Source organism: Gymnoscopelus braueri, assembly GCF_963280865.1.
Source record: "Gymnoscopelus braueri genome assembly, chromosome: 10".
NCBI classification, from domain to species: domain Eukaryota; kingdom Metazoa; phylum Chordata; class Actinopteri; order Myctophiformes; family Myctophidae; genus Gymnoscopelus; species Gymnoscopelus braueri.
Genome location: NC_137611.1, coordinates 33,450,470 through 33,473,771, shown reverse-complemented (window position 1 = coordinate 33,473,771; position 23,302 = coordinate 33,450,470). Strand labels below are relative to the sequence as shown.

General features: G+C 40.2%; 1 protein-coding gene across 1 annotated transcript; it reads left to right on the top strand.

The window, feature by feature from the left end:
• Nucleotides 1-664: 664 nt before the first annotated feature.
• Nucleotides 665-18,514, top strand: hfm1 (helicase for meiosis 1; the record flags this gene model as incomplete). Its single annotated transcript, XM_080439859.1, has 39 exons — nucleotides 665-732; nucleotides 1,349-1,452; nucleotides 2,645-2,933; nucleotides 3,243-3,580; nucleotides 3,981-4,022; nucleotides 4,145-4,215; nucleotides 4,480-4,612; nucleotides 5,070-5,221; nucleotides 5,321-5,398; nucleotides 5,856-6,011; nucleotides 6,213-6,413; nucleotides 6,499-6,587; nucleotides 6,695-6,738; nucleotides 6,965-7,066; nucleotides 7,274-7,419; nucleotides 8,488-8,582; nucleotides 10,695-10,828; nucleotides 10,963-11,010; nucleotides 11,165-11,245; nucleotides 11,712-11,803; nucleotides 11,965-12,071; nucleotides 12,222-12,269; nucleotides 12,637-12,734; nucleotides 12,897-13,031; nucleotides 13,252-13,337; nucleotides 13,477-13,560; nucleotides 14,201-14,358; nucleotides 14,552-14,655; nucleotides 14,747-14,965; nucleotides 15,064-15,141; nucleotides 15,296-15,417; nucleotides 15,697-15,776; nucleotides 15,998-16,113; nucleotides 16,204-16,302; nucleotides 16,768-17,085; nucleotides 17,673-17,754; nucleotides 17,970-18,045; nucleotides 18,166-18,314; nucleotides 18,448-18,514. 39 exons carry the CDS (start codon nucleotides 665-667, stop codon nucleotides 18,512-18,514), a joined length of 4,689 nt encoding a protein of 1,562 aa, XP_080295985.1.
• Nucleotides 18,515-23,302: the final 4,788 nt, after the last annotated feature.

Genomic DNA, 23,302 nt, shown 5'->3' with positions numbered 1-23,302 from the left:
CTTAGCTCGGCTATTTTTCAAATGGCCGAAATGTATGGGGCTGAACTGGAAATGTATGTTTTTGTAACTAATAATCAAAATCTACAAAGTAACTATAGTAACTAAAGTTTTAAAATAATTGTAGTGGAGTAGAATTTGCCTCTGAGATGTATGTGGAGTAGAAGTAAAAGTACTGACATTTGGAAATACTCCAGTAAAGTAATATTACCTCAAATTGTACTTAAGTACAGTACTTGTACTTAGTTACTTTACACCACTGCCTGGTATTAATGTCCTATTAACATCCTCTCGCGTGAGGATGCTGTGTAGAGAGATTAGGCCCACGTCTCGTGCAGACCAGACGGTAGAGTTAGTTAGTTAACAAACTGACTGTAAGGTCAGCAAGTTCGTAGCTAAACAAAGAGGAGAACACGTTAAAACTACAGGTTTAAATGAACAATGTTTACTCTGTCAACATGTCACTCACCTCGCGGACTTCTGACGAATAATTCTAGTTAACTCATTGTTTGTCTGAGTCGAGACTCGAGAAGCTGCTTGACTTGACATAACAAAAACAGGTAAGCTAGCTAAAGAGTAGGTCCTCCTCTAGTAAGCGATAGAATGAACATAAAATGGCTAAGCTAATTGATTAGCTATTGTTTCCCCCATGGTTTCATCCGATGAGATGGTGGACCAGGATGGCGCCTTTCCCTTGGACAACCTCTTCTTTGAGAGGCCCATTGTCCACAAAGTGTAAGTACACGCAGGGTAAAAATGGTTGCAAATATAAAAAATACACAAGAATAATAGCATTATTGGTTTGTTTAATTGGGTTGGGTAAGGTTGTTAATACGTCTTTGGCTATGCACACAGTTCTCGAAGTAGTAGACTATGATATTCATTGTTGTAAAGTTCAAAACCTTTGTTCAAAATTATAAACCAAATGAGGGGCCACAGACTCCATTGTGTTATTGGGCCTACTCATCTGCCCCATGCAAGTGTGTGTGACTGTAACTGTTTGTGTGTGTGTGTGTGTGTGTGTGTGTGTGTGGGGGGGCTTGGTAGGGGGGGGAGGGACACTAATCCAGTAGGTCAGAACAAAGAATCATCCATATCCTCCTTTCCATCCATGGTGAAACTCCCCAACCTTAACACACCAGACTCATACCTGAACCTAACTACTACCAGAATTAGTAGGCTCCTATTGGCTTACCATATAGGGCAGATGAGTAGCCTACTGATAATGACACCCATTATAACGGTGTGATAACACCCTTTACAGAATGACAGTGTTTGTTACATTGTAAAACCCAGAGAGAGTCACAAAAACAACAATCAAATGTGTATTCCTCTGAATCACTATCTACAGAAAGCCGCTGTGCCAAGAGGCTAATCCATGGCGGTTAGAAATGCCTCCATCTTTCTCTCAGATCCCAGCCACGCAGGACATCCTTAAGGAGGCATCCTTGTACAGTATGTATAGGGTGGTGGATAAGTGTGAATTCCTTTTCTTTAGAGGTATCCTGACCTGAAAATGTATTTTCTGTTTAATGAAGAGCAGGAGAGACATGGAGACTGTTACTGAACAAACACTAGTAATGGATACTATCAGAATATAGAGCTATATAACACTTATTTTAACCAAAAATCACTTATCCTACAGTATACCTTGAGTAAACATTTCAGTATCTGGCATACACAAGCCTTACCAACTTAAAGGACGACTTCACCCATTTTAACCTCTCTTCAAATAATTGGTCCTCACTAATGCTCAGTATAACATTTTAGCATTTTTGTCCCCGTCTGTGAGACTGTGTCTTAGAGGAGGGCTGTGGACAATTCCAAAACCCGCCTACCAGAATATCATCGATGGGAAATCCAAGCTAATAGAAACTGCAAGGCTTTCTATTCCTGGAAAGTTAGCATGCTATAATGGAAGCCATTGTTCTCGCTTTAATACAAATTTGAAATCGTATTTGAAAAAATAAAACCTGCCTAATGATGATGTCACTGGTAGGCAGGTTTCTGAAGTGTCCACAGCCCTCCTATGAGACACAGACAGAGTATAATGTTTTATTTTTTACATTTCATCATGAGCATTAGTGAGGACCAATTATATGAAGATAGGTTGAAAATGGGTGAAGTCGTCCTTTAACTGTGATTTGATTACTTAAATTGGCTTCAATTCCATAACATTTTTATTTGATTTGCACTATTTGTCTTGTAAATAAATTGGACTTACAGTATATTCATGCATTCCAAAGTGTTATAACATTTTCGTTTAATTGGACTGGCAAAATTTCTGACGTCTAATTCTAAATACCTTCATCCTGTATTATTAAAATAACTAGTTGTCTGTTTAACCCATACTACTCATGGTAGACTTGACTACCGGCCATTTCCAAAGCATACCATTGATTACTTGATTTTTGGAGGACACCATTGGATTCCTTTCAGTATGGTATGAAAATCAATTAGCTAGTTTTTTTTTGTTACATTATCATTGTGTTTTAAAAGCACAGATTCATAGCAGAAAATAGTTCCAGGGGAAAAAATATGGATTTCTAAATTAAACTCAAACACACAATGACTTACAATTACCAGTACCAAATGATCAGTAGTGCAATTACTGGCACTGACTACTTAATTTTAATCTTCTTCATAGGTTTCTCCCAGAAGCCTGATCAATTGCGGCCCTCTTTGACAGAGTCAGTTGACACAAGCGTCAAAGTCACCAGTTCTCAGAGATTCAACAATGCCGAGGACGTGACAGAGGAGACCAGGGACAGCAGGTGTAGTGGCCCTCGGCTGGGTGAAGGGTTCATGGATTACTCCCGGGATGCCAATCGGTGTGGCAGAGGTGGAGATGAAACCCCGCTGGACTCTGGTCATGGGGCTGTCAGGGGGAAACATTTCACCCTGGACTTCAGCCAAAGACCTCCTCTACGGAGAAGGCAAGCGTTTTTATCCAGGAAAACAATGTAGCTAAAGCCCTTTGGTTGTGTTTTTTAAGTCCAGTTGCAGGCACAGTATAATAAGAGACAGGACAGGATGCTTTTTTTCCCCACTCAAAGATAAGGCATGAGAGTTGTCAGATGTGATCCTGTAATGAAAAGCCATTCAGTCTATTAGAAGCCATAATGTTTATCCTCCTTATAGAAGCATCGACGTTTCATGACCTCAATTCTTCATTTCTCTCCCTCTGTCTCTCTCCTCTCCTCTCTCTCCATCTCTCTTGCCTCCATTCTTCCCTCTGTGATCAGTTTGTTTAAACCCCCCAGTGGTCAGGTGTTGAACAGCGGGGGCGACTTGTCAAACACAGACGACCTCAGTGGCAGCACCCGGGCTATGTCCAGACCTCAAACTTTCCTCAGTCCGGTTACCATGGTGACAGAGCCTCCTCCTTTCCAGCCACCTCCGGGAAAGGCTAGCCAGTCAGCTCCTCGTTTCTCCCCCAGTCCCCCCTTCCCCCTCCCCCACCAGGGCTCATCTGCAGTGAGTGGCCGACCCCCGCAGAAGGCAGCACGCGCAGAGACGCTGGACAAGGGCACAAAGAGAGCCCATGTTCTGCCCATGACGCCTCAGCCGCTTCACATAGAAGGTGCATTGACACAGTCACAGACCCATGAGTAGTCCTGTGCACAATGTCATACTGGCATGCAAAGTCCCACATGTATAGATGCTAAGGCATATTGCAGTTATAATGAATGTCTATATGTTATGCTAAGACTTACCGTATTATAGTTAATGAATGTCTTTATGCACTGTACCAACCTAGCAGCAGCTGCCATATTGTGTTAGATAATAATGAGGTGAAACAAGGTGAGCTCTCCCCACTGACCAATTCATTAAACAGTAGGTATAGACAGCGGCCACTAGGTGGCAGGCAATTCCAACCTCTTCTACTTCAACTAGTTTTAGCTTGTCAGTGGATTAAGGATTTAGTAAAAAAGAAAAACATGTATGACTGAAAACAAAATTATCTTTGTTTTGTTTTTTAGGTTCTTCTGAGTCTGGTGTACTACGACCAGTCTCTGAGATCCGTATCCTTACGGTCCTGTGCATCAACAAAATCAAAGATTAAAGAAATGTTTGACTTGCTACTCTATGCTGGAATTTGTGGAATGTAACTTTACCTTGGATTTCCTTAATCAGAAAAAAACAGCAGCTAATTTTAGATCAATTTTCAAAGAGTTCCCCTTTTTCAACTATGTTCAGTCCAAAGCATTGGATGATGTAAGTGTATACTGTAAGCTTGCTCCATGTCTTTGACTCCTCAAATTATCACTCCACATAATTTAAAGGCAATTGTGATCCTATGCACACACACACACACACACACACACACACACACACACACACACACACACACACACACACACACACACACACACACACACACACACACACACACACACACACACACACACACACACACACACACACACATATATAACTTATTTTAAGTAAATTGGTGATTTGTTTCTCTATTATTTGCAGGTTCTTTACACAGGTAAGAACTTTGTAGCCTGCGCTCCCACTGGTTCTGGTAAGACAGTGCTGTTTGAGCTGGCCATCATCCGCCTGCTGATGGAGAACTCAGAGCCCTGGAATAATGTCAAAGTCGTGTACAGTGAGTGCATTATAGTAGACCTGTGAGCATGAGTGCAGTATTTCATATTTGCCCACCACTAAATCCCCAATCCTGAATATGTCTGTTTTCATACATGCATATTTTGAAATGTTTGACATCCATATCATTGAACTTTTAGTCTTTTTCAGCTTGTTTTCCAGCAACACCATGCAATCAAACCATTAGCAAGCACACATTGTTTCCCATTTTAATTTTCATGCCAGACAGTATTTTGGAGTGGAAAGATCACTCAATTGAATCAACACTGTTTCAGTGCTGTGTTTTCAGATTTTTCAGATTTTAAATGTTTTTGTATCACTTTCACTTTTGACCTGATCACACAAAATGCCTCCAGAGATGTAAGATTCTGAGCTCAGTCAAACATAAGGCATTACTCAACTCTTGTGTATGTGTGAGATAATGTGCATATAAAGAGACTCCCTTTTGTTTTGACCAGTGGCCCCGATCAAAGCTTTGTGTAGTCAGCGCTTTGGGGACTGGAAGGAGAAATTTGGTCCTCTGGGGCTAAGCTGCAAGGAGCTGACCGGAGACACAGAGATCGACGACTTCTTTGAGATTCAGGATGCCCACATCATCACGACCACACCTGTGAGTGACACAACACAGCACAGTGAATCTCTTTCTAAATTCTCAAGTGTAGGGGGGGTATTGATGTAAATTCCTAATCTGTTTTTCTTTTGCTATCAGGAAAAATGGGACAGCATGACAAGGAAATGGAAGGACAATTGTCTGTTGCAACTTGTCAGCCTCTTCCTCATAGATGAGGTCAGAGAGTTTCACAGACATTCTATCCACTAACTTACTGTATACTGTAGGTTATTACCTCCTATGTTGGTAGTCAAGGAGCATCCCACATTGTGCGTTTATGTGGTGGAATTTTAATATACACTGCTGATGATTAGACTCTGCCACCATCAGAAACTTGTTGTTGTTAGAGAGAAAATCAGAAATCTGTCTAAACAAAGTGTTCTAGTACTGGTCATATATCCAGGCTGCATTAGAGAAAACGTTACACTTTATTCAAGATGTAGAAATGCCAGCATCTAATTTCTATCTCCCTGGTACATTTTCAAACTGCATAAAAAGTTAAGTATGAACAAAAAGCTATGTCTAGTAGCCACCTCCCTGTTGACAGATCCTCCTTGGTGTGTTTAGCTGTATCTTCTTTTTCTGTGTTTCTAACTGCTGTACTACTTTTGGGAACTGAATTTACTTTTACCAGGTGCATGTGGTAAAGGACACAACTCGTGGGGCCACTCTGGAAGTGGTGGTGAGCCGAATGAAGGCGGTGCACACTTATCGGACAGCAACAAAGCCACAGGCAAACCTCTCCATGAGGTTTGTGGCTGTGTCAGCCACCGTACCCAACACATCAGATGTACGTGGCTGGAAATCGTAAAAGATATTGCTCACATGTTCATGCCTTAAGTGGCTTGAATCAGTGTTACATTGCCTCAATCTGCCTGAAATCATTAACAGCACTTTATAATTTGAATGTTTGTACTGATAGCAGAGATGTGGACTATATGTCATCTGTATCAAAATGTAACGTGATGTTGGAATTGTTTGTCTGCGCCAGATAGCAGATTGGCTGTGTGATGAAAACGGGCCGGCCACCTATCTAGAGATGGACGAGAGCCACCGTCCAGTGAAACTGAGGAAGGTGGTGCTTGGATTCCCATGCAGCCCAAACCAGACAGAGTTCAAGTTTGACCTGTCACTTAACTACAAGATGGCTAATATCATACAGACTTACTCTGACCAGAAGCCTACATTAGTGGTAGGTGGTAAGACTACAGCTAAGCGTCAGAAAATGTTACTAGACTGGATTACCAAGTCTCACGATTATATCTGTGTTCTGGTAGTTTTGCTCCACGAGGAAAGGTGTCCAGCAGTCAGCTGCTGTTCTGGCCAAGGATGCTAGGTTCATTATGGGCATTGAGCACAAACAAAGGTAGGTCAAATCATCGAGACATCATAAATATCACAGTACATAATCATGCTTATACAACAACTATTCATTCAAATATTTCTGTGTGTCTAATATATAATCCTTTGCAGGATGATGAAATATGCAAACTCTATCTTGGATTCAAAACTGAGAGGTATGATAATTTTCATAAACTTATTGTACTCGAGAATAAATAAACTTCCAACAACAATGACAATTGAGTGTGTGTGTGTGTGTGTGTGTGTGTGTGTGTGTGTGTGTGTGTGTGTGTGTGTGTGTGTGTGTGTGTGTGTGTGTGTGTGTGTGTGTGTGTGTGTGTGTGTGTGTGTGTGTGTGTGTGTGTGTGTGTGTGTGTGTGTGTGTGTGTGTGTTCTTTCCAGACCTGGTCTTGTTTGGTGTTGGTTACCACCATGCAGGGGTTGATGTTTCTGACAGGAAGGTAGTGGAAGCAGCCTTTACCCATGGAGACCTTCCTGTCCTCTGTGAGTTCTGTTAATTGATTGTTGACATTATATGATAATGTATATGGTAAAGGTTTCCTGCGTTCATACTACTGATGTACAGTAGCATAAATGGAGTCATTGGTCTGCTTCTGTATGTTTTCAATTACATAAAATGTTTTTGTTTTTTTTACCAATGGTCAGTAGTCACCAGCTAGTATATTTCTGGTCTTTTCTTCTATGTCTCAGTCACCACTAGTACTCTGGCTATGGGGGTGAACATGCCAGCCCACCTGGTGGTGATAAAGTCTACCATGCACTATATGGCAGGCTCCTGTGTGGAGTACAGTGAGGCTGACATGCTGCAGATGATTGGAAGAGCTGGGAGACCACAGGCAGGTGGTGCCGCAGTGGCAACATTTGATTAGACAGAACAGACGATAATTGTTTGTTTGTTTGTTTGTTTGTTTGTTTGTTTGTTTATTATCACTTACAAGAACATTTCAAAATGATACACAAAGATTCGGTAAAAATGTGAAGGAGAATGCCTAAAAACCCTCCACGGGCTTGAGAAGTGGCAATTAACATCAATGTGGAATATACACATCCATTACAGTTTAAACACTAATAGACATGTCATACAGATGAAGAAACAGAACGGAAAAGACCAAAATGGACACTGTTACAAATCAGCCCACTCAGCATTTTTCGGGCTATTAGACGTCTAAAATAGTCTAACGGCTAGGCTAAAACCGGGGTTAAAACTGGTCTAAAAGTGAAAGTTTTTTCAACGGCTATTTAGCCTAGACGTTGATTAGCTGTTTTTAAGCGTCTATATATAGACGTCTATATTATAGCCGTTGAAATGACGTCTATAATATAGACGTCTATATATAGATACTTAAAAAACTGCTAATCAACTCTAGGCTAAGCCTAGACGTTGAAAAAACTTTCAGACCAGTTATAGCCCGGTTTTAGACGCAGGTCTAATAGCCGACTATGGCTCACTAGGAGTATTATGAATAAATGACAGCATAGCTTCAACTGGTGACTTACGCAATGTATCATGCCATTAACTATTCACAGCGTAACGGCTTTATTTTATCCAAAGTTGTTAAAACATTACCAAACTTACCTGAATAATTTAGTTGCTTTGGCTAAAAACATTGTTTCACTGTTAATACCTGTCGATCAAGGATGTTTCCTTTGTAAATCAACCTTTTCTCCAGGGCCTTTTTTCCGCTAGACTCTTCAAATCGTTCTCCACTTTAAAATGCTTTAAAACTCAATGGTGAGGTAGCTTTGACAAAAAATAACCACGCAATGATACTTAAAGTGTGTTCCATAATGTATCTCAAGCAAGTTTCAAGTCCCTGAAATTTTCATATCGTACTGAAATTAGTGAAATTCAGTTGCTTCCTCAAAAATCGAATAAACCTAAATAAAAATAAATATGCTTCTAGTTCGATACATCAGCGACCGCAGTGATCATGACCAAACACCAGACCAAGGACAAGTACATGACGCTTCTGAATAGAGCGGAAATCATTGAAAGCAGGTATGAAAAACAAAATTCTTCTGCTCTCCTATCTCTCTTTCTAGCTAGGCGGAAAATTGATACCATAGTGCACTTGGTGATACAAGCGCGAAATTTGGCACAGATGACCTTCATATGACCCTAATTGATAATCAACCTCTGGCCACGCGGAATTCCTAAGATTTCAAGATGGCCACCACCAGTTTTCAAAATGGCTGCAACTGGGCCAATGTGTTGGACTATATCGCTTTGCTGGGGCTTATTTTAATATAAGAGATTATGTTCTGGAGGTATTCCTACCAAGTAAGATAAAAAATAACATTAGGTTCCAATATGGCGGCATATTTTCCAATATGGCTGCCGATAAATTGCAGAAATGTGCATTTGCTTATGGTTTATCCACATGAGCTTGTATTACATGTATTTGTATTAATTACCATACACAGAATCCATTTATGGAACATTTGAAAGTGATGTATTAGCTTGGTAAAGCTTAGTGCTTACTTTTTGTTTTGTTATCAAGTCATTATAAACACATTCTCATTTACAATGGTGGCTGGGCAATTGACAGGCCAGTGTACTAGCAACTGCAACCACAGAGGGGTGTGCAGATAAGTCCAAACTTAAAGCATTTGCAGTGTCCAGAACATGCTTTTTTACATCCACATCGTGTCAGCTTCTGGCATAATTTGGCAAACAGGACTGCACAAGAGTGACTGGCCCCATATATGTCCTGCTTGGAATGCACTTCACTTGCATTCACTTCCTTGTAGGAACTACTTCTATGAAGTTCTATTGTACATGAGTACTATGAACTCCTCAATGACTTGCCTATGTTTATCATTTATTGCAACAGGTGTTGAACCTAATTTGGAGAAGTTGTCTGCCATGCTGACCTTTTTCCCTTTCCATGGAAGGACGAAACTGTGTGGCATCCCCTGAATGCATGAAAGAAGCAAAGACCTGATGACTTTGATTCAATAGCTGATGCAATTTCATGAACGGGGATCCATCTGAGATCCTTCCCTCCTTCCAAAGGCAATCCACAACTAATTCAAGCCAAGTCTTTGAACAAGTGAAACTGTTATGTCAACAATTTCAGTATCTGAGGCAGAGCTGCAGAGGATAGCATCTGACACATCATGATTCACAGCTCAGATACTGACGTTGTTGTCATAGCAGTTGCACTTGTTCATATTAAGTAAGTCTGAGACTTATTGTCAGTATCAGCTGAGAACGCAGGGGTCTTATAGACCCCCTGGTATTGCTGAGGTGGAGCGCCACACTCACCGTACCTACTCATACACTGATCCTGATCGAACCCATGACCATGTGATCCGAAGGTGAAAGCTCTACCGACTGGCGACTGAGCTACCCAGACACAAAGACTTGGCTTGAAAAAGCTGTCGAAGGACCTCAGATGGATCCCCCTTCATGAAAATGCATCAGCTATTGGATCAAAGTCATCAGGTCTTTGCTTCTTTCATGCGTTCAGCAGATGCCATACAGTTTTGTCCTTCCACGGAAAGAGAAAAAGGTCAGCACCTGTTTGAGAAAATATCCATTAGTTGTTGTATTTATTGGTGAACATATTGAAAAGTCTGTTGCCCTAGGTCATTAAAAAGCTACCAAATCACTTTAAAATGTGCTGTAAATTGATTCTGTGTATGGTAATTAATACAAATACATGTGCTACAAGCTCATGTGAATGTACATTTATGCAATTTATCGGCAGCCATATTGGAAAATATGCCGCCATATTGGAACCTAATATTATTTTTTTCATCTTACTTGGTAGAAATACCTTCAGAACATATTCTCCTATATTAAAATAAGGGGGAAATCAAAGATTTACAGCCCCAGCAAAGTGATATAGTCCAAAATGTTGGCCCAGTCGCAGCCATTTTGAAAACTGGTGGTGGCCATCTTGAAATCTTAGGATTTTTGCGTGGCCAGAGGTTGATTATCAATTAGGGTCATATGAAGGACATCTGTGCCAAATTTCGCGCTTGTATCACCAAGTGCACTATCGTGTATTGAAAACGGCATAATTCCGCCTAGCTATTCACACTTACACACATACTAAAATATACCAAAAAACATACAAATTAAAAGTATCCCTCTGTCAACCAGCTTACATGGTCACCTGGTAGAGCACCTGAATGCTGAGATAGTCCTCCAGACCATTAGTGATGTCAACATGGCTTTGGAGTGGATACGCTCCACCTTTCTCTACATAAGAGCCCTCAAGAACCCCAAACACTACGGTCAGAGAAAAGAATCTGCATTAGAATTAGGTTGCAGTTGTGGTTACTTACAAAATTGTAAGTGGACATTTCACATAATATGAGCATTCTTATTGATTGCATTATGGTCTTATGTGGTTGCGTTCCCAATGTAGGTTTCTCCACAGATCTTGATAGACGTGGAATCGAGGCCAAATTACAACGTGAGATACATGTGTATATTTTATGTAAATGTTTTTAATAAGGTTATGGATGAATTTCTTGGGATGTTGTAACGGTTTTACACCAGAGGCTATTTATGTTGAGTGCAGAATTAATTAATTGCAACATAAACTCAGTAAAGTCCCTGTCCCACAGAGCTGTGTCTGAAGGACCTCAACTCCCTGTCTTCCATTGGTCTAATTACTATGGACGAGGACATCAATATTAAACCTACAGGTAGAGAATCTTATCATATCATATAGATGTCTATAGATGGTTTGTAGGTTTGACCCTTGTCGTCATGAACATACGTAAATGTTGCTAAGAATGAAAGTATGCGTATGCGTATGCATGCCTGATACGGACTCCATATACAGTATGGGCATAAAAGGCACACAGACAGACAGGCAGAGGGGTGCAACGGAACTCTGACAACGGGTATTGTATAACTGGGTGGGGCATGCATTTCCAACTTGCATCGTTCCCAACTTGCATCGTTCCCGAGTTGGCCGGTGCGGTCTAGTATTTAGACTCAAGGTGACGGGTAAAAGAAGTTACAATATCTGATATCACAGATTTAAAGAATTGCAAAAGATCAATTTAAACTGTAAAGTCAAACACATTGGCATATGTGCAATGATGCAGAGAAATGTGTGGCTTTGTTAACATTGTCTTTGAATGACAGCCAGTGTTTGTCTCCCAGAGGCAGGCAGGCTGATGGCCAGGTATTGTGTTGCCTTTGACACCATGAAACAATTCAGCAACGTAGTCGGCACCGAGACTCTAGATGAGCTGGTAGGTTCCCTTGGTAAAACACAGCATTCTTTGTATAATATCTGGATTGGAACTGCCATGTTTACATGGCACTGCCATCCTACATTTGGGAACAATTTCAGTGAAGTGCAGGCAGCACATATACGCCAGATTGTTTAGAAAATAAATGGCTCTGTGTGCAGATTGGGCTGGTGGTGAAGGGCAAAGAGTTCAGCGATGTTCAGCTGAGGGTGAATGAGAAGAGAACCCTGAACACACTGAACAAGGATAAGAACAGAATCACCATCAGGTCAGAAAATAACCAGCATGTGATGGTCCTTGGAGCAAGATTAGATCATATACTGTACAGTAACAGAATCGCCATTTTGTTTGTTTAATTGGGCAATTAATGTCATTAGTGCAACCCACAGCATATGAATGTCTCTGCATCTTTTCCCAGGTATCCTATGGAGGGAAAGATAAAGAGCAATGATATGAAAGTTAACTGGTAGGTATAGCTTGATGCTTTAATGCAGTACATTCCTGTGCTTTGCAGTAGTGAGGGAACATACATAACGTATGTTCCCTCAGCCTATGTTCCCTCAAGACCAATCTGGGAACCCTTTATTGGTAAAAAAAAAAAAAAAAAAATCATAGTCTTTCTTGAGAGATTACCTCAAGACTAACAATACCCCCAGTCCTGACCCTAACCCCTAACCGCAAGCCTAACCCTAAACCGAGGGAACATAGAGCTGAGGGAACGTAGGCATGACCCCAGTAGGAAATGGATGTCAGAGTTTATAATTTAAATATACTGTATACATACCGTATATGTGAGTGTGTGTATGTTGTGAATTAACTGTACTTGTATATAGTTTGATTCAGGCTCAGCTGGGCTCCATCCCAATCCAAGATTTCGGCCTTACGCAGGACAGTGCAAAAATATTCAGGAATGGAGTGCGCATCAGCAGGTGTATGTACAATTAAATGATTCACAATTTCCTCAATTTTTTGTTTCACAGTATTTTCACTTCTGCATTGGTTACATCATACTTGATAACTGATTCACTGGTACTGTAATATCATGGTAGATATTTTAAATGTTTGGTAACGATTTGATTTTAAATGTCACTAGGCTTGTCAGAGTTTCTGAACCAGCGGTCAAAGGCAGGTTTCACAGCTCTACTCAACTCATTGCTCCTGGCAAAGTGCTTCAGAGCCAAACTATGGGAGAACTCACCCTATGTCTCCAAACAACTGGAGAAAATAGGTGGGGCAATGATGTGTGTGTGTGTGTGTGTGTGTGTGTGTGTGTGTGTGTGTGTGTGTGTGTGTGTGTGTGTGTGTGTGTGTGTGTGTGTGTGTGTGTGTGTGTGTGTGTGTGTGTGTGTGTGTGTGTGTGTGTGTGTATATTCATTGTAGTATGCTTGTGTTTTGTGGACGTAAATAAACTATTCAAATATGTGCATAATAACCACCATGTGTTCCAGGCTTAACCCTATCAACTGCTATGATGAATGCTGGACTCACCACTTTCAGCAAAATAGAACAGACCAACCCCAGAGAGTTAGAGCTGGTCAGTTTGTACAAGAGTTTAAAAAATATACTATATCAAAATCTGTCATGGATGTCTCCATTTTTGCGAAGGAGAGGTGTTGAATCACACACATGCATGGCCAATGGCTCTTACAGTTGTCCACTTATATTTTTTGCAGATTGTCAACAGACACCCGCCATTTGGAAATCAAATTAAAGAATCTGTCTTACACCTCCCCAAGTATGAAGTTACTTTGGAGCAGGTAAAAAGGGTTGCACAATTTCTTTTATATATACGTGTTATTGGAGATTTTAAGTTGTGTATTTGTATTTGTTTTGTTGTCTGTTGTTGTTTTCCTTTATGTATGTTGGTTTTGTTGTTGTCTTGTTTTGCTGTTTATATCCTATTCAATTTATCTTTTTTCATACTTGAGATTTGTCTATCCTGTAACTTAATTATTTTGACCCTTTGGAGATACTCTGTTTATTTGCTTCAGTAATTACTGTATTACTTGTGAGTATGCAAAAAAAAAAAAAAAACTAATAAACAAAACGTTTAAAAAAAAAAAAAAAAAAGGTTTGCACAATAACTGCCAAAAGAGCAAGTTTAACATCTGTTTGTGGATCATATTAATGGACTATAACAGTCTAAATACAGGTTATTGTCTACTCACAGCTTTGGCCATATATCGTACATAAACACAGACTATTTTGCTATTAATTGGCTCATGTTTAGAGGTCACGCTGTCCTACGTTTGTTTACATTTTGTCCAGATGTTAAAATGCTTCACAAAACTCTGTGGTTAATCAGTTATTAACATTTGAATTTCTTTCGCAAATCAAGCTGTGTTCTTTTCAATTCTAGAAAGACTAGTATCTCCTCTATCTTGTTTTATTCCTTAGCTGCCGAGGTACAGCTCTGCCACAGCCGAGATTGTGTTGACGGTTAACCTGAAGAACCAGCAGCATCTGCTGTCCAAGAGAACAGCTCCAGACTACCACTATGTCACTCTTATCATAGGAGACTCAGACAATAATGTGGCATTCCTACAGAAACTCACGTGAGGAAATACAACTACCAGAACAGCTGTCCACATTAACTGAATGTCATGCTTTATAAAAAACTATTTTATTCTTTCTCCCTCTCCCTGGGTTCACACGCACATTCTGAACTGCATTGTTTAGGGCAAGGCAAATTAAGACATTATGTGTGTATTTTGTCATATGCCACTCCATTGTTTTATTTCCACCCAGGGACCTGGTGTTGTTGAAGTCTGGCAGCTGGTCAAAGAAGATTGAAGTGTTGAAGGCCTCCAAGGGAGAGGAGATCAGTGTCAACCTGATCAGTTCAGAATATGGTCAGCCTGAGAAGCACAGAAATATCTCTCACTTTAGCTTTGACTATTGTGTGAGTGTACAGAATTTCACATTTCATTTCTACTCCTATAGTGGGTTTGGACATCCAGCAAAAGTTCAGTGCATTCTACTCTGGGGCCAAGAGGTTTGGGGCTGAACCCAGTGACCCTCCACACCACACACAGTGGAAGATGCAACGTATTCCTGGTAATCAGAGAACACAAAGCACTGGACAGAGAGCCAATCCCACCATACTGAAGCCTCAGCCTACAGCACAGGCTAAAGCTATGCCTACGTCAGCTACGGAACAAGGTATAAAGTGCATTACAAACACATGCGCCAAGAGGTACAAGCCCTGTTTATATTGTTATATATATCTTGTATGTGATGTTTTTTCTCTTGATATGCAGACCCTGCACAGTCAAATACTGTTCAGAGACAGTGCAATCATTTCTGCAAGAATAAGGACCAGTGTGCCCATGACTGCTGTGAGTATAATCACACACACCATACTCTGGAGAATAATCACTGTGTGTGTGTGTGTGTGTGTGTGTGTGTGTGTGTGTGTGTGTGTGTGTGTGTGTGTGCGTGTGCGTGTGTGCGTGCGTGCGTGTAAACAGTTGTCTTTCCTGTGTTTCTAAGGTAAAGTAGGAGTAACAGTGTTACAGAAAACAGTGAACCAGGACGCTAGCTTCTCTTCCTACCTCAGAGATCTGAAGAATAGAAGTGACACACTGACTGAAACACCTGTCAAACGACTCAAGGTGCCGGGAAATACAGGCAGACATCACATAATTGAAATAGGTGTCACCATTTGCTCTCAAGGCGGACCATTGCTCTCAATTGATTTTTGAAGGAGTAAAGAAGTATTAGCTGTTTTAGATTTGATCCATAAGACAATGTTTGGAACTCTATTGTGATCTAAACCACAGATCCAAGTCCTACACTCAAGTAAAATGTCTAGCGTGAGCATGACTTGACTACCTTTCTTTATTGCTGAAATCAGTGTGCTTGGACTGTGTTTGACGCTCTGTTTTTTCTAGATGATGATGAGCGGAGAGGCTAGGGGCAATCTGCAACAGTTTTCCTACGAACCTAAGGAGATATTACCGTCTATCTCCAGGTAAACACGTTTGAATTTTCCATTTAAGGTATTTAGTCAACACTGAATCTCAAACAACAGAATTTCACATTTCACATTCACAAATTAGCTCTTCTGAAAGTCATCTGGAAAAAAGACAGAGAGGGAGAGAGAAATAACTGTTAATATATATCAGAAAATGAATACCATCACTGAAGATAGACTCACTTATATTTGTGTCTTTTTTTTCATTTTACTCTAAGGTATGGGGGAGGTCACTATGAACCTTCAGTGACCCCTCACATTGCGACTGTGGATCTGACTGGTGAAGATACAATGCCACAAGACAACGCTTATCTAGAGGATGAGTATAGCTATGGTAAAGATTTCAATTTTTTCCCAATGTTTAAATATACGTATGTGTCTGTCCACCTCTCTTACGTTCTCCTCCTCTTGGTTTCTTTTTTAGATGATATTGACTACCTGGACAACATGTGTGAGATGGTAGAACAGAGTGTGGATGCTCCACCACCTACACAAACCTCTGCTACACCTGTTCATTTCCAAAGTATGTTGGTTTATCATGGCTCACTGTTTTTTAAAGGCTCACACTCAGTATTTAACCTGAATCCTATTGTTAAATTAGACATAATGCTTCCCAATACAATCTCTTGCTACCAGCCCATGTAAAATGATGCATTGAGTATTACATTGTTCTGATTCTCATGGTGCATTTACACGTATGCGGACCAAATCGCCTTCCCAGCAAAATGTTTGCCGCTGGTACGTGTACAATATGTCGCTCCAGCCATCGCCGTTGGAGACTGCAATGGAGTGCGCTTGTCTGGAAATGCTTTCTATTTCGCTATTTTCAGTTTAACAAAAAAACATTTTAGGCAAGAAATAGGACATCCAATCGCCCATTATTGATTACCATAGGTTCGGTATTTGTAGTGCCATAATGTGTGACCCACTGTGCCTCTTCACTGGTGGGAAACGCCAGTGGACTAACAGTGGATACTTCTGTTTTCAGGCTCCTCAGTGTGGAGGAGACCAGGTACCAGCTTTGGTGACAGTCGGAACCTGAACCCTGTTGTAAACCAGAATAATAGAACCTACCCAGCTTCCTCAAAGAGCTCTGGTAGCACAGTGTCAAACCAGAATGTGGAAAGTGGTTATGTCTCTTCCTTACAATCGCCCAGCGTTAACTTTGACCTGGGAAGTGATTGGGATGACTGGGATGACTTTGACGATGAGTGTTTGGTGCATGCCAGCAAGACGTCTCTGTCCATGTGTACTCATGAAGCTAAAACACAGGTCCAGCAAGCTGTGGGTTACAATGTGCACAAAGGTAGACAGCATTTTGAATATCATTAAAGGAATAAAGGATAAAGTTTAGACTTGACATATTGCATTGTATCAGCTTTCAAGACATGTTACTGGCCACTTTGGCCACACAATAGACTTTATTGAAACTATGGCCACACCATAGAAATAAATGTGTAAAACTGACATTCATACAGTAGCAATGCTGTGCTTCTGTTTCAAATATTTTTTATTGTGAAGCACAGGGTTATATTATACATTTGTTCATACATATGGATTGCTTCCTCTTTTTTTTTTAAACAAAAAACAACACAATGCTGTGCTTCTGTGTCACTGTCAAACATGGAAGAGGGAAGTCCATCGGAGCTTCCATGAGGCATTTGTTCAATATGAAGATGTTGGTTATGGTGTGCATAGCGATTATCATAATTGTGTCCCCTAGCAAAGAATGTGGCTGCAAACCTGTAATTAGGGTGCTTATGACCTATCTATACTTTTATATCTATGGGCCACACACATGTTGTTTAGTTTTGTGTATGAACTGCTGTGTGATAATCTATGCCTACAATATTATAAGCTGTTAACAACAACCTACTTATCTCATATGTGCAGGCTGTGCCACAAAATCAGCACCACTACTCCACAGTCTTGCACAGACTGAACCACGCTTGAACACAGCTAACACACCACTCAGGTATCTCCAGCCAATTAAATACTTAATAGTAATTACACTAAAACAATGTGCGATATTTTAAACCCCTAGAGTCAAATTACATTTAACATAACCTTTCAAGCTATTGCCAACTCTTCTACTGTGCTTAGACCATGCAAGCAGGTCAAAGCAAGAGGGATTTATGAGATTTATAATTGTCTTAGGTTAATCTCACCACCTGTCACTCCTGAGATCAGAGGATCAGGAACCCCCTCCCTCACAATCAGACCACAGAAAAGACTGACTCGTCCCTGGGACCAGCTGGATAACAAGGTGTGTGTGTGCGTGCGTGCGTGCATGTGTTGGTGGGTGGGTGTATTTGTGTGTGAGTGTGCACATGTTTTATATACCACACTTGGAAAGTCTGTGTCACATGTCTTTTGTCTCCTGCAGGCACAGAGCATATTCAGTCCAGAGTTCTCAATCAAGGCACCAGAATCAGTTCCAGTGCAAAATGTGACAAGAAGGACCCCACAGGCTAAAGGATTTGATTTCTTCTCAAACAGTGGCCAAACCACACAGAGCTCATCTGGCATAAGCAGGTAGAAGACGTTACCATTGTACTTACAATTCCGTGTTGACATTTGAAGCTACAGAAATATTTTTAAAAGTAATATCCAGCACAATTTTATATTAATGTCTTATTACGCTTTTGCATTCCACCTGTCTTTTCAGGTTGCAGACTGACATCAACAGCAAAGAAGAGGAGGCTTTCCTGGGCATATTTGATGGAATATTTTAGAAATGCTTATCTGATTCTGACATGGTGGATATGTCATATAGCATGTTTCTTGTTCACTGTTTTTGTTTAACAGTGTTGTTTATATGAATAGTTGTACAATACACAGGTAAATATTCAAATGTGTTTATTTATTTTGAAACAGAATGTAAACTAATGAAGTTTCACTAAATGTGTAATTAAACCTGTTTATAGAATTAAAGTTAATATTCAAAGATAATGAGGATCGTGTTATGCTCAATTTATGCTCTGTCATACTACAGTGTTGTGCGCCAACAATTTGCCAATGTACAAACTGTTGGGAGCTTGTAGATTGTGTATTTTCAGCAGCACGCGACACCGTCGTACGGATAAGTATACATCTGGCTTTATACATCTGGCTTTTTTCCAGGAGAGACTCATTCTGTTAGGATTGAGAAAATAGATGGTCGTGTTTTTTTTTGTGGGTACCTTGGTGCTCAGGGATAGAGTCAAATTACAATTGGCCAAGGAATCTATGATGAAAGAAACTATTGATCGGAAGATTCAGTTGGGAAATGAGAGGGCAAAAAGAGTGGACAGAAGGGGTCTGCATTATTTTGCTGTGTAGACATCTGATAAAAGTAATAAGTGGATGATGATAAACTCTGGGAGAAGGGATTGTGTTGTTTTAACCAGACTGAGACTGGAACATTGTGGTCTAGACAATTGTTTGAAAGTCATAGGGAAACATCCAGATGACTGTGTCAGTGTGGAAATCTGGAGACAGAGTCTCTTCTTATCTTATGTAATAATTACAGAAACGAGAGGCAGCAGCAGTTATTTGGGGAATTTTCAGATCTGGGTCTTATGGATTTCTCTTTTGAGTGTATTTCTATGTCTGAGGCGAATTTTCAACCTATTTTTGGATGTAGTTGTCTTCTCCAGTCAAAAAGTGTAGGATGAAGTAAAACAGTGACGAGGAAACCCTTGCCTGTAGAGGGCAGCATTACGCTTCTTAATGTACATTCTGCCGGAAGTTAAAAGAAGAAGACAGAAACTCGTGTGTTCAGTGTTGCCATGTCCACTTATTATAAGCTACTTTGGGCTTCTTTTTCTGTAAAGTTGCTTACTTATAAAGTTTGGACTTGTTTCTTATTTTGGGCTTGCTTCCTAAATGTTGTTGAAAACAGTGTTTTTTAAACATTCTCTTGATTCAAATGGCCGCGGCGTGGGCCACAGTTTGCTTTTGAAAAGAAAATGTTTTCTGGAGATAGAATGATAGATTATTTATTTGACTTCTACAAACTCAACCTGTAAGTGTAACTTATGTAAAACATGGAGTTTTTCTAAAGATTACACATAACATTGTGTGGTATATTCTTTATTATGTGCCATTTCAACACTGATATTAAGGTTGATGGGTCCAATAACCTTCAAGATAAGGAGTAAAGTATAAAGTAAATATTGATTTGTTGCTTGGTATGATGTGAAATGAAACAGTGCTCCCACGTGGAAAATAAATGAAAACACTGTGCAGACAACAATCATTATTATATTTTTATTAGATCATTACATGAATAGTATGAAGCCTAACAGGTGCATTCAATTTGAAGTTAATTTGGCCTTTAGTGTGAGAACAAATGTAATATATTGGTGCTAAACTCAAATTGAGAGCATTAAAACAGGTGAGATCTATTGGACTCCTACCTAGGTTTGATGTAAAAAGTCATATATGTAAAACTATTATTATATGTGTATGTGTATGTGTATGTGTATGTGTATATATGTGTGTATATGTGTATATACATATATATGTGTGTGTGTGTGTGTGTGTGTGTGTGTGTGTGTGTGTGTGTGTGTGTGTGTGTGTGTGTGTGTGTGTGTGTGTGTGTGTGTGTGTGTGTGTGTGTGTGTGTGTGTGTGTGTGTGTGTGTGTGTGTGTGTGTGTGTTGAATACAAAAATGAATTGCATATTTCAGTAGCACATGCAGTAGGCCTATACAACATAAAATAGCTTCTCACTGCGCTGTCCTGCCAGCTGCATGTTCAATATTTGATGTTTTAGATCTACAGTAGCCTATATGTATAATACCTTAGCAACTCTTGAACTAATGAATAAAAGTCTATTAAAGTGAGTCCATCCGTAAGGTGCTATACCTGCATGGTTTTCACATAAAATGAGACACGTAAAGTTTAGACTGCCATCTAGTGATGATGATGATGATGATGATTAATGATTAATAACTAAAGTACTGCTTTGACAGTGAGACATAATGGCTTTGACAGTGAAACTTGAACGTATAGGCTGAAGGTATAAGAGACTATTTGAATGAAACAAATACAGATCTTACAATTCCTACAGGGATGATATGAACACTTTACTGTTTAAAAGTGTGAACAGATTGGTAAGTCTGTTTGAAATCTATAGTTTATTTTCATCATGTTGCTGGCAAGACTCCTTCTGCGTTGTGTGGATGCAATAAAGGATGCAGTCAAGTTTGTTGAGATTAGGCTGCACAGTAAAATGTTGAATAAGATCTGAGTGTAAAATTGACCCATAAGGATCACATTTTACACTGTAGGCAGAGATTGGGGCCAATTGTAAAATGTATTTGTAACGTTTTCCTACACAACCAACCGACTCCTTCTAATACACTGGGCATTTTAATTTAATAAACAATTATGAACACCATTAAAGCGACCATTAAAATATGTTCACTAAGATGGATAAGACCATAATATTTAATTTAATGCAGGGTGCATTGGTGGAGGCAATAAGTCACATTGTAGCTGCAAGTGGCAATTGGAATAAAATATCTTATCTAGTGCAAGGACTAAAAATGAAGAAGATAGACGTGAATAAAACTCAACAACAATTTATTTTATAATTCAAACATCATGAAATAGCATTATATACAAAATTAAGTTGATTTATAACAATATAAAAGTGGTAAGACAAACAGATTAGATTTATTGACCAGCAGATCATTGTATGTGCTTCAGTAGAATCACATCCCTAAATCACATTCACATGAACAGTGGGTGTCATACGACCTGCACATTCAAGTACGTCACCATAGTTCAGCCTTATTGCTACGATTCTCAAATATTAATGTTTAATCATAGTGGCACTGGCAATTCATAGATTGTCGACCTCCCGTGGTAGTATCCTCATGGTAGTTGAAGGCCAGCTCAATATTCAGACTATATTATCGTGGGGGTCTGGATCTCCACAAAGCCTTTAGGTCAGGCACACTCGAGCTACTGATTGCTGGTGGGAGATGGCCTTGGCTTGTTCATGTGAGAATGCAGAATGTTTTCCTGCTTTTTGAAGCTTCTTTAAGTCTGCACCGTCACAGATCTCACTACCCCTCTCCAGGTTGTCCTTTGCCTTTGAACCTTGAACCTGTCCTCCTCTTCCGCCCATTTATAGTTCAGTATTTTTCAATATAATGAATAACGGTGCATCTATACAGCGCTTTGTTCATCGAAATCGCAGTACATAGATTAACATATATTTTCTCTGCTTCATCCAACTTTTCTTTTTCCTCCATGAAGATCACGACATCTGTGGTCAGCCTCTCTTTCTCCATGTCTTTAATCATGTCTTCTCGCATTTCAATCATTATGACCAGAGTTGTGACCAGAGCTGGAGGTGGTGTAGTGATGCTTTGAATCTCCTCTGAGGTGAACATTCCTGCATATTCAGCCATCTGTGGGTCATCCTGAGCTGTACTCTTTGATTTGCCAAAGAAACGCTTCAACGCCTTCAGGATCCCCTTGCTGGATCCAGGAGCAGTGACAGTGCTGTTCTCCATTCTGAAGGATTCCATGTCAGTTGTTTCCACCATCATGGTCATCTCTTAAGCAAGTGTTGGTAAAACTCTTAATGACACTATTCTGCTCTCTAGGACTTATAGACACAATTTCCAGTTTCACACTGACAGCTGTTTGTCTGTGCCAGCCTTTTATAGTCCAAATCCGCTCTGGTCCAACTTAAACAAAGCGCGGCCGTCGCCGCTACCATGGTTACAGCGAGCTCCACCAATCAGAAATGGTGATTCCTTTCTGTCAACGCGGCAACGTCACACCGGCGCCGCTACCGCTAAGTCACAAGACACCACGTGACAACCAACACGCGACGCTCGCGCTGGTCCAAATAACGCGTTACCATGGTTACAGCGAGAGCGAGTTCCGTCAGCGTAGCAAGGTCACCCAGAACCTTTGAAGATCGTTCAATCACCTGTAGTACATACGTCACAAGAGACCACGTGTCAACCAACAACGTTCGAATGTTCTGCTGAACTGAAGCCGGGCCTGAGCACCAATAAAACGTTGATCTACATCGTGCCAGAAATGTTATATGGCTCGTTTTTGTTCATGACCTGAGAAAAAAAATGAATTATTAAAAACAGTGTTTTAATTTAAAACGTATTTTTGTTTTGTCTGCAGATTTCTCAAAACATATCAAATTTCGTCAGATTGGCCTGGCTTTGTTCCAAAACTGTTTTGGTCAATATGGACGTGGAAACATTCACGTTCAAATTGATGTAGTCGAATCACAGAGCCATTCAAATCATAGATTTCATAGATCATAGACCCCCCAAATGTATTTGTCCACGGACACCCCCCCCCCCCGCCGATCTATAAGTATTGTGTGACCCCCTGTACCAGAGATGCTCATGTCAGTGCGTGGCCTAGTCGCTTCTTTTGGGCTTGTTTTCATAGACCTAGTTGCTTATTTCTCTCGCAATATATGGCAACGCTGCGTGTGTCTCTGACGTCACTTTTAGCGCGGACTTTGTTGTTTACTCTTACAGACAAGTGTTC